Source organism: Rhopalosiphum maidis, chromosome 2, assembly GCF_003676215.2.
Source record: "Rhopalosiphum maidis isolate BTI-1 chromosome 2, ASM367621v3, whole genome shotgun sequence".
Taxonomy (NCBI): Eukaryota; Metazoa; Arthropoda; class Insecta; order Hemiptera; family Aphididae; genus Rhopalosiphum; species Rhopalosiphum maidis.
This window is the reverse complement of record NC_040878.1, coordinates 11,993,104-12,006,549: the sequence shown is the minus strand read 5'-3', so window position 1 is coordinate 12,006,549 and position 13,446 is coordinate 11,993,104. Positions and strand designations below refer to the sequence as shown.

The 13,446-nt window shown below is 26.0% G+C and overlaps 1 protein-coding gene across 1 annotated transcript; it reads right to left on the bottom strand.

Moving 5' to 3' along the window:
- Positions 1-63: 63 nt before the first annotated feature.
- On the bottom strand, positions 64-12,164 carry LOC113551814 (protein mini spindles-like). Its single transcript, XM_026954316.1, is given in 37 exon segments — positions 64-450; positions 527-620; positions 622-681; positions 861-965; positions 1,025-1,201; positions 1,285-1,453; positions 1,528-1,715; positions 2,715-2,843; positions 2,913-3,111; positions 3,165-3,247; positions 3,249-3,351; positions 4,335-4,639; positions 4,738-4,931; positions 5,180-5,315; positions 5,387-5,599; positions 5,678-5,830; positions 6,068-6,190; positions 6,433-6,594; positions 6,662-6,831; positions 6,891-7,053; positions 7,129-7,267; positions 7,373-7,470; positions 7,547-7,729; positions 7,803-7,986; positions 8,073-8,291; positions 8,391-8,542; positions 8,622-8,794; positions 8,867-9,071; positions 9,147-9,259; positions 9,852-10,032; positions 10,110-10,304; positions 10,446-10,669; positions 10,744-10,864; positions 10,931-11,105; positions 11,342-11,548; positions 11,615-11,805; positions 12,099-12,164. Coding segments are annotated over 37 exon segments (5,925 nt in total). The 3' UTR covers positions 64-277.
- Positions 12,165-13,446: the final 1,282 nt, after the last annotated feature.

Here is a 13,446-nt window from a genome sequence, read left to right as displayed (position 1 = left end):
ATTGCATATTGTTGGCAAGAATCAAATTTTTCATTCACAGAACATATAAGGCGCATTCTCAAAACATTCAAATGCTAATATTCAATGATAATAATAATTATATGAAATAATGACAAAAAAAGTATAAAAAAAACTAATAGTGTCCATACTCCATGGGTTTTCAATGTTAATGTGTTAAGATTTGATAAAACTGAATCATTTGCTTGAGAACAATGCGAACTAATAACTATAAATGGAATTAAACTTTATTCTAAAGGAAAAACAACGTTGGCCAAGATTAAATATTTTGGTTCAGTAGATTGTTTTTATTACGTTTTCCGTCCAACACACCACTCACTGCGGTTGCTTTCATTTTTAAAATTTGCAACCGTTTCATGAAACCATCGGCTTCACTAACAATAGCAGACTGAGATTTTTGCGACAAAAGTGACTTGGAATTGTCATCAATTCCTAAATAATAAAAACTGATACAGTCTTGCAACAATTTAAATTGTATATCAAGCATCCAAAAGATTAAATACTGTACCATGATATTCAACTGAACGGTGTTTTGAATTATTTTTGATTGTTGCTAGTCGACGATGAATACAATCTTGAAAATATTTTGTCGTCTTAGAAATAGTGTGGCTCTATGTCTATGTCTGGATACTGTATTTTGAATCTGTATAACTGTTGTACGGCCTGTCAGACAAATAGGAATTTTGTTATGTTTTTTGTTTGTAGAATTCAAATCAAAATACCCAGAAACGATGATCATTGTATACAATAAAAAATGTTAATTTTTTTAACATTATTATTAATTGTCTACTCTAACCGAGACAATTTCACTATGAAAATACAACTATATTTCAATGACTTACTTCGTCCATCATTTCGTGTTGCCCTATTAATTTGAATATATCGTCTAATTCATCATGGGGTGTATTGTATTTACCATTATTTCTTTTTGATTTATTCTTCAAATGCTAATAATAAATGCCAAACTGTAATTATCCGATCAACAATAATTAATTTATTATTTTACCCTTAACATCTTGAGTATATGTTTGACCATTATAGAATCTTTAGGCAATTTTAAATTAGCCAAACTCTCCAATACTTTATCGTTGCGTATTTTTACCATTGTATACAAAATAGTTGTACATGTTTTCATTGGAATATCATATGATTCTTTTTTTTTCCTATATTTTGAATCAGTTTCCTAATTTTAATAAACAGAGAAGTTCAAAAATTTAAAAATGGTATAACACATTTTTTAATGACATAGTAAATTAAATAAATTACTTCCAACAATTTGTGTACACGTTCAAATACTAGCTCGTAACATAGATCATCATCCCACTTTTCAAAATCCTTTATACATTTCCATGTACATTTCAGTACCAAATCTTTAAAGTAATTTGTTGAGTTTTTAGGATTTTTGACTGTGTTATGAAGTATAGTCAAAATAGCACTGTGAATTTATAATATACGCAAATAACTTAAAACGATTTATTTAAAGAATTATTCTCATCTAAACATTCTTACCATGTAACTGTCGTATGAACACACATATCAAGAATTTTCATAATAAGACTGTTCGCACATCGCCAAAACATGTCAGGGTTTGGCAAACCATCCAATTCAGTCTTAGATAAAAGATACAATAGCTTTAAAAGTAAGTCGTGCACAATTTGTTCGGTTAATATGAACATGAATTCTTGGTATTTACATAGCTAAAAAGAAAATAAGAAATATAATTATTAAAAAAAAAATTGGCAATATTATTAATTTTATTATTTTGGAAATTAATCAACAATTTAACCGTCAAACCAACCATTGGATTTTAGTGGTAGAAGAATATTTTCCTTGCATAGCAAATGTATAATTTTTATTATACTATAAACCTAGCTTTAAATATTTTAATCAGGTATTATGTATTTACATTTTTTTCATCGTATGTAAAAATAGATATATTAGCTTTAGATTTTTTTATAATTTCCGAAGTGATGACTACTACACAAGAGAAATAGTGATAAAAATGCATCAATTTTACATTATTCTAATCTACAATATTCTTAACTTATTTTAACTAATATTGTTTGTTATGAATATTAAATGAAAAACAAATCAAAATTTTATATTTACAATAATTATATTTTTATGATTGTTCTGTATTTTTTAAAGTTTGGTGAATCATGTATAAAACATCTTTACTAACTTCAATTTTTATTTTTATTGAAAATATAAAACTCAAAAATCTGTAATTGCTAAATAATGTAATGTTAAGACTAAAGAAGATATCATACTAGCATATATTGTTTTTGTCTTACTGATGTATAACATAACAAATTTGCATTCAACTGAATTTATTTCATATTAGTTTTAATATTAAGTCTAAATTTACCTATTATAAGCTTTAAGTATTTAAGGTAAGAATATAACCTAGGGCATTTCATAGAGTTTTATCAGTACTATCAATTTAAAGAGTTATAAATATTTTAAAATTGTAATATTTTACATAGCTATAACTCACTTTAAAATTATAATATCAATAAAAGCATATGACTTGTCCTAGATAATATTCTTACCTAAGTTTGTTAATTACTAATTGACCTCAATATTAAAACTAACAACATAAAATGTTTTTATCTAAATGAAAATTTGGAACAATGAATGTTAGTACGGCAGAGACAATACATGCAGGTATAACATCCTCCTTTAGTAGTACTTACATTCAAACATAAATGAAATATGTTTTTATATTTGACAGGGTCATTATGTTCTAATAATACATCAAACTGCCTAATGATGCCATGAAAAAGTGACAAAACTTTTCCATCTTCTAAAAACTTCGATCTTGTCTGCAATAAATAAATACACGGAAAATCAAAAACAAATATGTACATTAAAATATTAAACATAATGCTTACATCAGGTATCATTAACATTTTATTGAGCTTTGCTAATGCAACTTTTGATATTTCTAAATCCATCGATGTCACTTGATATATCAATTGCGTAATAGGATCAATAAAAGCAGGTGGATTTTTACATTTTATAACAGTTGCAGTACTATATGGGTTCACATTTAGACATGGTTTTGATGATGATCCATCAGGAAATAAACATCTAAACATAAAATACTTGTTTATCTATGTTATATAAAATATTTAGACACATACTCAGATTTATCTTGAAATATTTTTCCAAAGTTTATTTCATTGTCATCTGAGGTCCAGTTATATGATTTTAAGACTAATTGAGGGTGTTTCAATCACTTCTGAATCCAATTCCTGGATAAATTTTTCGTCTAAAGCAAAACGAGTTCGGGTCACTCGTGTTTCATGAGTGATTTCATTGTTAGATGTTCTAAAATAAAAATATACATATATTTTTAATTTTTTTCTTTTGTAATAAACCAGCAGTTTAAGACCTTAAGATAATAGAACAATATAATGAATATATTTATAAATGATGATCTTAATGTTTTTGCTGTAATTTAACAAATACTAACCATAGAAACTTGAAATATTCTACTGTTAAGAACTTAAATTACCATTTTCTACATTAAATTAATTTTTTTAAGTATTTAGACTTAGTTTAAGTTATGTCTTATCTTAACGGTTAGGTTATGTTTAAAATTTTTTTATTATTATTATGCCTAAAAAGCTTAAAATTTTAATACAAATTTTTACAAGTTGTTTTCTTAGAAATTTTATAATATTTAAAATACTTAAGCCAATTTTTGTTTGATGTAAAAATGTCGACAAGATTAAATATTTTAACAAAGTATACAGATTTGAGATTTTAGTTGTTTTGTTGTAATTCAAAAAATATTATTCTTGAGGATCTGAAACTTTTATATATATTATTATATTTTATACACACAATGACATTTTATAAATATTTAAAATATTTTTAAGTTATTCAGACCATTTTATGGTATAATTGATATTGGCTCATAGATTAATAACAATAACATATGATATAAATATATTATATTATAATAATTAAATATTAATAATACCTATAGTAAATGTTATGTTTTCAAATAAAAATTAATTTTAAACCTACTATATCACTAATAGTAAAATACAATTTTACAGTAACAATATAGATATAATATATATTAAGTAATATAATATGCTGACTTTCTTAGCTCAAAACCATTTTGATTCATCACTCTAGTTAACCCTCCTTCAGATAGTCTCGAATTATATTACGATGAAAATACTTTATAATACATGAAAAATCTCGTGAAAAATTATTGACTTTACATAATATACATTTAACAATATATAGAAATATAGAATCAATGGATCATGCTAGAAATATTTAAATATTTTTATCACCTGGATTCTATTTCTGGTGTGGGTAAATATTCTATAGCGGTAGGAATAGTTTCTGTTATGGGTGAATTGTTTTCATTTCCTTGAGGATTTTGTTCGTGATTAGATTCTAGTGAAACGCTAAGTATAGCATTATTTTCTTCGCTGTCTGAGTTACTATCAACAACACCATGCTCTATGTCAGATACATGTTGAATAGGAGGTAAAACAATTTTCATAGTTGGCTGAATGGTGGCAACAGGTACAACTCGGTTCTTTGAAGCTCTTTTTAATCGTTCCTTCAAAAGACCCATATCTTTTTCGGAAATCTGTTTAAAAAATAACAATTTATTTACATATTCTATCAAATATAATATTTGATGTGTAAATCACATAAATATAAAATAATAATAAAATATATTGTTACATGGCCAACGAAATTAAAAAGAGCTTCTCCGTGTAAAAAAAATGCGGCCACAAAACAATTGAGTGCTGCTGTACGGACAGAATTGTCCCTATCTCCAATGCTTTTAGCAATTTCTTTACAAGCCACTGCAACGCTAGGTTGAAAAACCGAAGTACCATAATCTTCTACCATGGATGTTAAATGTTCCAAACATTCTATATGTACATAACATATTTATAAACTATTACGATTTCTTTATAATTATAAGAAAACAATAAATAAATATTTAATTAGAATATTTTTGTTGAAGTTCAAAAACAATATTTTTAATATACTGTGTTGAATAAAATTTGATGTTTGCTCATTGCTAAGAAATAATTACCAATTAAGAATAAAAGTAAATAATAATCTATTAATTCATTAATCCTATATTTAAATAAAAAAATTAATTAATAACACTTACCTGAACGTTGTCTCGAGTTTTTTGATTTTATTCCTTCCATGATATATTGAAATATCTTTGAATTTGGGAATACAAATGCAATTTGTTTTAATATGGCCCTGACAGTATTTCTTACTATATCTTTTGGATCACCTAACTATATTATAAATAAAAGAAATATATTGTAAAATATTATAGACTATATAGCTGGATACTGATTTTACTAACTTTTTTTATTAAATATGGTATAAAGCTAGATGCTTCAGTATCGTGAAGAATATATTTTTGGGATACAAGAATATTAAATATGTGTTGTAAATATTCAAGACCTTTTAAAAGTACAGACGGATTAGTATCAAAAAACCTTAAGGTTATCCATTTCAAGATTAAGTCAAGATTACTAATTAATGGCAAATAATTATCATCTGCAGTGTTAAAGTCCTGTTTGGAAAATTAGAAACTAATTTAGTATCCAACAACTTATATAATTCATATAAAATGTATTTACTATAATAATACCTCTGAGAGAGACTCAATTGCTTTGAGATGATATCTGAAATCTGAATGAAACATATTTGTAATTAATACCTTATTAATACCTGCTGTTAACATTTGTTCTCGAAGTTGTTCAACAAATTCTTCTCGTGGAGTAACAAAATTCCATTTTAAAGCCTATATGCATCAAAAATTTAAAATGTTAATATTCTAATAATACATACCATCCTACTTATTTTTATTGTTATTATTAATTTATAATCTATACAGTTTAGTACAATGAATAAGTACTATAACAAAGAACTGAAAATTGACATATACTTATGATATAATAATTGATACTTCAATGTTTAGTTGTAAAAATCATAAATCTCCAATTTTAAACTTTTCATGTAAACTTAAAAATGTACATACTTTTAATTTATGCTCATCAATATCACGTTGATGTTTTAAGTTGTTATGTTGAAACAATGATTTATTATCTATTTCTTCTCTCTTTTTCCCAGTTGCCATATTTGCACGAGAAATAATATTTTCCTTTATTGAAAAAATAAGCCTATTAATAAATAAATATAAGACCTACAATTTGAACAGGTTTGTTTTAGTTTATATACCCAATATATTACCCAGACCTAACTATTTATCTGATTTGGAAACAGGACAATAACATCAAAAATTACCTACTCATCAATATTACAAAAATATTTATGATATAATCTGTAAAGTAATATATGATACAGGTAAATTAACTATTTAATTACTAATATATAAAGTAATACCTTGTTTGCTTTAGTAACAGATTTAGACGTAAGTTTTTTTGAACTTTTTGATTTAACCAAAGTACTTGGAGGAACACATGACTTTACAACTTTAGGCATTTCGATTGGTAAGTTTGGTCTTTCATTGTCCAATTTCTCTCTACACAACTTAACTGACATAGGCTACCAAAATACATTATATTATTTTTAATTTAAATATATTATTTATTTGAAAATAATACCACTATACCTTTAATTTTTCACAAGCACCATACATAGAAGCATAACCTAAATGCATCATAAACCCTAAAACAGCCTTTTCAGAGGCACTACGAATACTAGCGCTCTTATCTTCAAAACTTGTGTATAAAACAGGAAGTAAACATTTTAACTCATCAGCTGGAATTGACTTCATAGGAACTATATGAAAATAATAAAATTTAACAAATATAAATATTCAGCAGCATTTAAAATCATACTAATAGGCAATTTTTCAGCAAGCCAAGTCCATAGTTCTGATCGTAGTGTTACTGAATTATTTTTAAATGCATCCAACAGTATGTCACCTCCAAAAAATTCTCGATAACCACATATATCTCCAAAAGTATTCATACATTGACGAGCACTTTGGCTTTTGAATACCTAAAAAAGTGCATTCATTTAATTATATTTCCAACTAGATTTTCAAATATATAATTTTTCATACTATATTCTAACCTTTGAATCACCTAGTGCATTTAATATGCCAGGTAAATAACCTTTTATATATACTTTGAAAGATGATCCCATGGCTATAGTGATTAATTCCACTAAATTGATGGCATTTGAACCAAGACGAGCATTTGAATCACTTATCCTAATTATTAGTTAATAATTAAACAATCAATGAATAATTGTAATAATTGTTACTATTTAAGGTATATGGATATGAAGAATGTGATACATGTGAATGTATACATACCTATCTTGCAAAGCTTCTCTTACTTCACCCAATTTATTAGTTATGAATTTAGCTTCAGTAATAATGTTTTTCAATTTGATTAAGGCATTAGAACGAACCTATTTATAAATTAATTTAACAAAATCAAAATTGTATTTTGTATTTTAAAAATTATTATTTAAAGACTTTATTTACTTTCCAATCTCTATCTGACAATTCATTTATCAGAGTATCAGTAATTAGTGGTGTAATGTCTACTCTAGGAACAAAATCTCGTATGATAACTTCATTATCTGGCTTTTCATCGTCACTTGATGATTCAGTAGATCCTTTAATCATTTTTCCACGTATTGGTTTTGGGGGAACTTCATCTTGGCGCTGTAAAACAACATTATTAAAATATGAGTATAATAATGTAAGTAATAATTATTGTAGCAAAAATTACTCGTACCTTCTCAAATTCTGCTTTTAATTGTTGCAGTAAAGTGGGTTTTTCATTTTCAAAAAACAAACTTAGTTGAGGTCCCACATACAGATACATAACACCCAAAAGAGAAATAACAGCCACCCTTACTTGCGGGTTAGAAGCTATGATGCCTTTTTTTACATACTCAATCACATATTTAGGTGTAATGCTATAATGTAAATAAATAGATAAAATATAAATAATATTTTTATTTGATTGTCAGTTTTAAAATTAAAAACTAAATAGTAAACTTACTTAAATCCAAATTCTAAAATTGCACCTGAAAGCCAGTTGAGGGCATCAATCTGAACTTTTGGGTTTTTTTGAATATTAAATGCATATTTTAATACAATATTAGAGACCAGATCCAGTTTAGTTGCATCAGCAATGACAGTCAATAATTCACTGGCTAAGCTACCATTTTTGGTATCACCCAATAGTGAAGAAACATCTTGTATACAGTATTCCATGTTACTATTAAAAACATTTAATTGTAAATGAGTACACAATCGACATAAATAAGAAAACTGTGAACTGAATGATTTGAATCACTCTACAATATTATAACAATACCTAGTTATAGAAAACTTTTCAATAACTTTTTTCAAACATTCAAGTCTTAACTTTTGAATTTGTACATTATTGTCCTTAATACCAGGTTTCTTGACCAACAGTTTTATTAATACTTGACTGCTAACTGTAGAAGGCTCTAATTCATCAATTATCTGCAACAATTAAAATAACTGTTGAATACGCTATAAAATAAAACCAATTACCAAAATAACACTAAAAGTTAACACATGCTTGAGAAAATTCTTGAACTTTAGATAAACGAGTTTTCCAATTCGGATCAATCATGCCACTTAAAATTTCAGGAGGCAAAAATGTTAAAGCTAAGTTTTCCAACTCATCATCACTGATTTCTTTTTCACTATCAATTGGAAGATGACCATTTGATGATAATGCTTTACAAACACCTAAAAATTCATAAATTTTATGTAATATTAAAACATTAATGTATTATAGATATGTTAGCTGCAAAAATGTACCAGAAGGGTTTTTGGCTTTACCACTTTTTGCAATTTTAATATTCATAGTTGTAGGATTTTTTTTTAAAGCAATATTTTTATTAGTTTTTGCAATTGTTTTTCTCTCTACATTATTGGTTGAGACACAATTAGATTTTGAAACAGATTCTTTTACTACAGTCGATTGTTTTGCAACAATAATAGCTTTTTCTGCTGCTTCTTTAATCTATAGAAAATTTCTAAATTATACATAATAATCATACATTTATTATATATAATTATATAGAATCTATTTGAATACTTTGGAAAGTTTTATAGCGTCGACATTGGTCAAGAAAGAAACAATATTTTTTTCTGATACAACTTTCCACGCAGTACCAAGAGCTTCAGCAGAATTATCTCGAACAATTGGATCTATTCAATAAAAAACAATACCAATCAATATTAAATTTAAAATTGTTACTTACTGGTTATAAAGGCTACTTTAATTTTTATATATTAACTATTTGAATTATTTTAACTATAATAATAAAAAAAAATAAAGTATCAAGGCTGCCATTATTTTTTATAAAGTACCTATTATTTATTATTCATAATAATTTCCACATATAAAAGGACACTGAACCTGTATGTGTTGTATCAATCTTACAAATTTACATCATGATAAATTTGCATTCTACAAAACAAATTTTTAGTTGTTAGCTTAAATGTTGCAATAAATTAAGCTATGATCAAACTTAAAAATAAGAATATTATCTAAATATATAATGATCTATCATATATGAATAAGCTAACAACACAAAATTGATTTTCCTCAACACATATTATTTATATGTTGTACAATTATAAAAGTAAGATTGAGACCATACATACGGCTCTCTTAATAGGTATTTTAAGTGTATAACTAGTTTATTAGTAAAAAAAATTGAATTTAAAAAATATATACATGAAGCATTTAAAATTTAAAATTCATTAATATTATTAATAGAATTTAATAATAATTTACCCGATTCATTCAATGTTTTAATTAATGCTGTAATAAAAGTTTTCAATAATTTTTTATTTAAAATGGCTGGTGTACATTTTGTGAAACATCGAGTTAAAAATGAAATTGATTCAGCTTTTACTGATGGATTTTTATTGTCTATTGCTGCTAAAATATCTTCATGAATAGATTCTAGCGTCATCTAAAATAATGATTGGTGATTTTATTAGTATTAATCTAATGATAGTAATTATTGAACATTTTAAATGCTTGAATTACACTTAAATATATTGCATCCACAGCATCTCTTAGCGGCAAAACAATATTTTGTTTTTTTTCCTTGAATTTCTCTAGCAATGCTGGTATACAAGCAGAAGCATAAGTTTCAAATTGTTTTTTTAATCCATTAGCTAATAAAGCCATACATTTGGCAGCAATTCCAACTATTACAACATTTGAATCTTTTGTAATTATCTAAAAAAAAAAGTTAAAAATAAATTGATTAAGTATACATTTAAATTCCAATCCATTGATTATGATTTAATGTTTTTTTTTTTATTTTAAAAACAATATTATGCAAAAATTTAGAATAAAAAATAATATATATTTTCTTACTTTCTTTAAAGCTCTAACTAAGTCTCCGTATTCCCCACTTTCTATTTTTAGAGCTTTGGATAATATTCCTTCTAGCATATCTATCGCCTCTTTACGTTCTTGCCATTTTTTTGCTTCAAGCTTTTCATAAAAATCTTTACTAAGCTGGCAAAGTATATTTACCGGTTCAATATTTTCTTCTTCATCATCATCAATTTCATCAGTACTTTCCTCAAATACTACACCTATTAATATTAAGTGTTTAATGTTTTATATATATTAATTTTACAAACAACTATTTACTAATTATTAAATTTACCTTTATTAGTAGCCTCCGCTTCAACCATTTTAGCAGCTTGCATTTGCTGTGAATGTAAAAATCGTGTCGGCTGTGGCTTATCACCGCTTATTTTTTCAAACTCATTCTCCAACTCTTGAATCTAATTTAAATGTTGATTATCTGAATTAATCATTCAAAATATAAACAGAAAATTGAGTATTAATACTTGTAAAGGTTTTAGATTTGATAAATGAGCTTTAACAGGTGTAGGCCCAATCCAAGAATAAATTTCAATTGTCAACAATTTTGCTTCATCTCTAACACTTTTATCCCTGTCTTCAAGTATTAATTGTAATTTTTTCAGTAATGGTTTAACATTTATAACTTTTGATCCATATTGTCTACAGTAAACACAAAAATAAAACAAATTAATAATGAATCATGAAATGATTAAAAAATATACCAAAATTATATTTTAATTATATCACTAAATATTTAATAAATATCATATTTTTTAATATTAATTATTTTAAAAATTTGATAATATAAATGTAAATAATATATTTTTAATAGTAAAAATTTTAATTTTTTTAATTTTTCAAGCTTTTTTAATATTTTTATTACAGTAGGTATTTACTTAATGGCTTGTGTTGTAGCTTTAATACAAGTTGAAACAATTTTAGGAAATTTATGGTCCAGTCCTTTAACTAATTCTTCTATTACTACATCTTGCTTCTCGATTTCAATAAACATCAATGTTATTTGTATAGCAATATCTTTAGTTTTTAATTTTGGTGCACCATAACATTTTGTTATCAATCCAACCATGACATCCCCAGCCGTCCTGTTAGTAAAATATATGAACACAATATACAATATTTTAAATAACAATTAGGTATACTCAACTAACCGCCCTGCAGTAGCACAGTTTTCCACAAAAGCCAATGTGGCTTCAAGACCTTTCTCCTGTGCAATTGCATTACTGTCAATAACGAACTTCTTGATGATCTCAGTAAATTTGTTCCATTCGCAATCTTTTTCATCCAATTGTCCAAACAATTTAATAGCTTCTTCATAACCACTTATTCTGGCTTTCCATAACTAAAAAATAAAATATGGGTAAGTACATAATATTAGTATAATAAAATTATAGCAATTACTAAAAACATAATTTGGTAGGTAAGGTATTCAATTAGTGCTGACAGTATAACACTTTATAAACTGTAATATTTACTATGTGAAAATACCAGCATCATAAGTTATTAATATGCATAGGTAAGTAATACAAGCAAACTAATCAATTTCGAATTTTAAGAATAATTAACTATTATATTGTAAAAGTACACCAGAATCAGAAATATAATGTATTTATTACAAATAAGGTAAAATATTACTTTATGTACACATCGTTCCTCGATAGGCAACTTTGAATATGAATTATCTTCTTCTGGAGCAGTCATTTGGTCATTGAGTAGGTACAGTCAATAAAATTTATAGCTGATATTTTTCTCTAATTTATTAACAAACTGAAACAATATTTCAAAAATTATTATTTTACGGTTTCATTGACATTATTAATGATGTAAAATCACTGAATCTTCGGGCCTCACACAAAATTTAACGAAAAAACCTTAAATTATACAACTTTTGCGACTGTAATATAGTGGTCATCGGCGAGAAGTGCGATTAAATAACAAAGCTAAATCGAATAGGTATTGTCACGTATGATTGGCTTAATTTTTTTTTTTAATTAACCTCTATCAAAGTAAACGTAATTAAAGTTTTAAAAATAAATTATTTAACCTACAGGTGAAAATACAATCACACGATCGATCGGCGGTTACAGGACTAAAAGGTAATTACGCATTTAATATCAACACAATTGACACTACTGGACAAAATGCAATATTGTAATACGAAATACGGAGAGACGTAATGTAATTTAATAACAGTTGATACCAAATAATCAAATGGAACTCACGATAACAATAATAATTCCCAATCGAGATCTAAAATTAATAACTATATACCGCCATTGAATTCGTTGATAATTATATTTCGTTAAATTAACTAAAACCTATTAATTAGATGCCCTACTGCCTATACGTGAATGCATGTGAATGTCTGTATTTACTAATAACTATGAGAACTGAGAAGGTCTAGTCGTATAAAATGTTGATGATTTATATTTATTATGTAGGTAACTAAAAAAAAATTATAGGTAAGAAATCTAAGTTTTCGATTATTACTCATCTTCACTTCAACTTACAGTCCTACCACGAGAGTTCGTCATCTGTTTAAGCTGCTATATTTATAGGACACTGTTAAGTATTCTGTCCCGCTAAGCAAAAGTGCCGTAACTCGAAAAAAAAAAATAAATAAAATGAGTTAGATACGGCATCTGATAGGTCTTGATTAAGTTAAGGTGGATTATAAATTTATGTTCGCCGCTTGAGTGTTGAATCTGTCACATAATTTATGTACGGACGGATAAAATTCTCATTTGTAGAAGGTGCAAAGATATAACATAAATGTATGAATAAAAAATTGCTATTTCACGAAATACGTGTTTTCTAGTTAGGATATTATAAAGTGTAAACCATCTTTCCTATGATTAGATAATATTATAAAGTTATAAAATTTTGAAATCATACAGTATAAGTCTACTTACTAAAATTGAATGACCTTCTTAACTTTTCCCAACATCTCCTTTTTGCAATTAAGAATTCACCCTTTTTACTA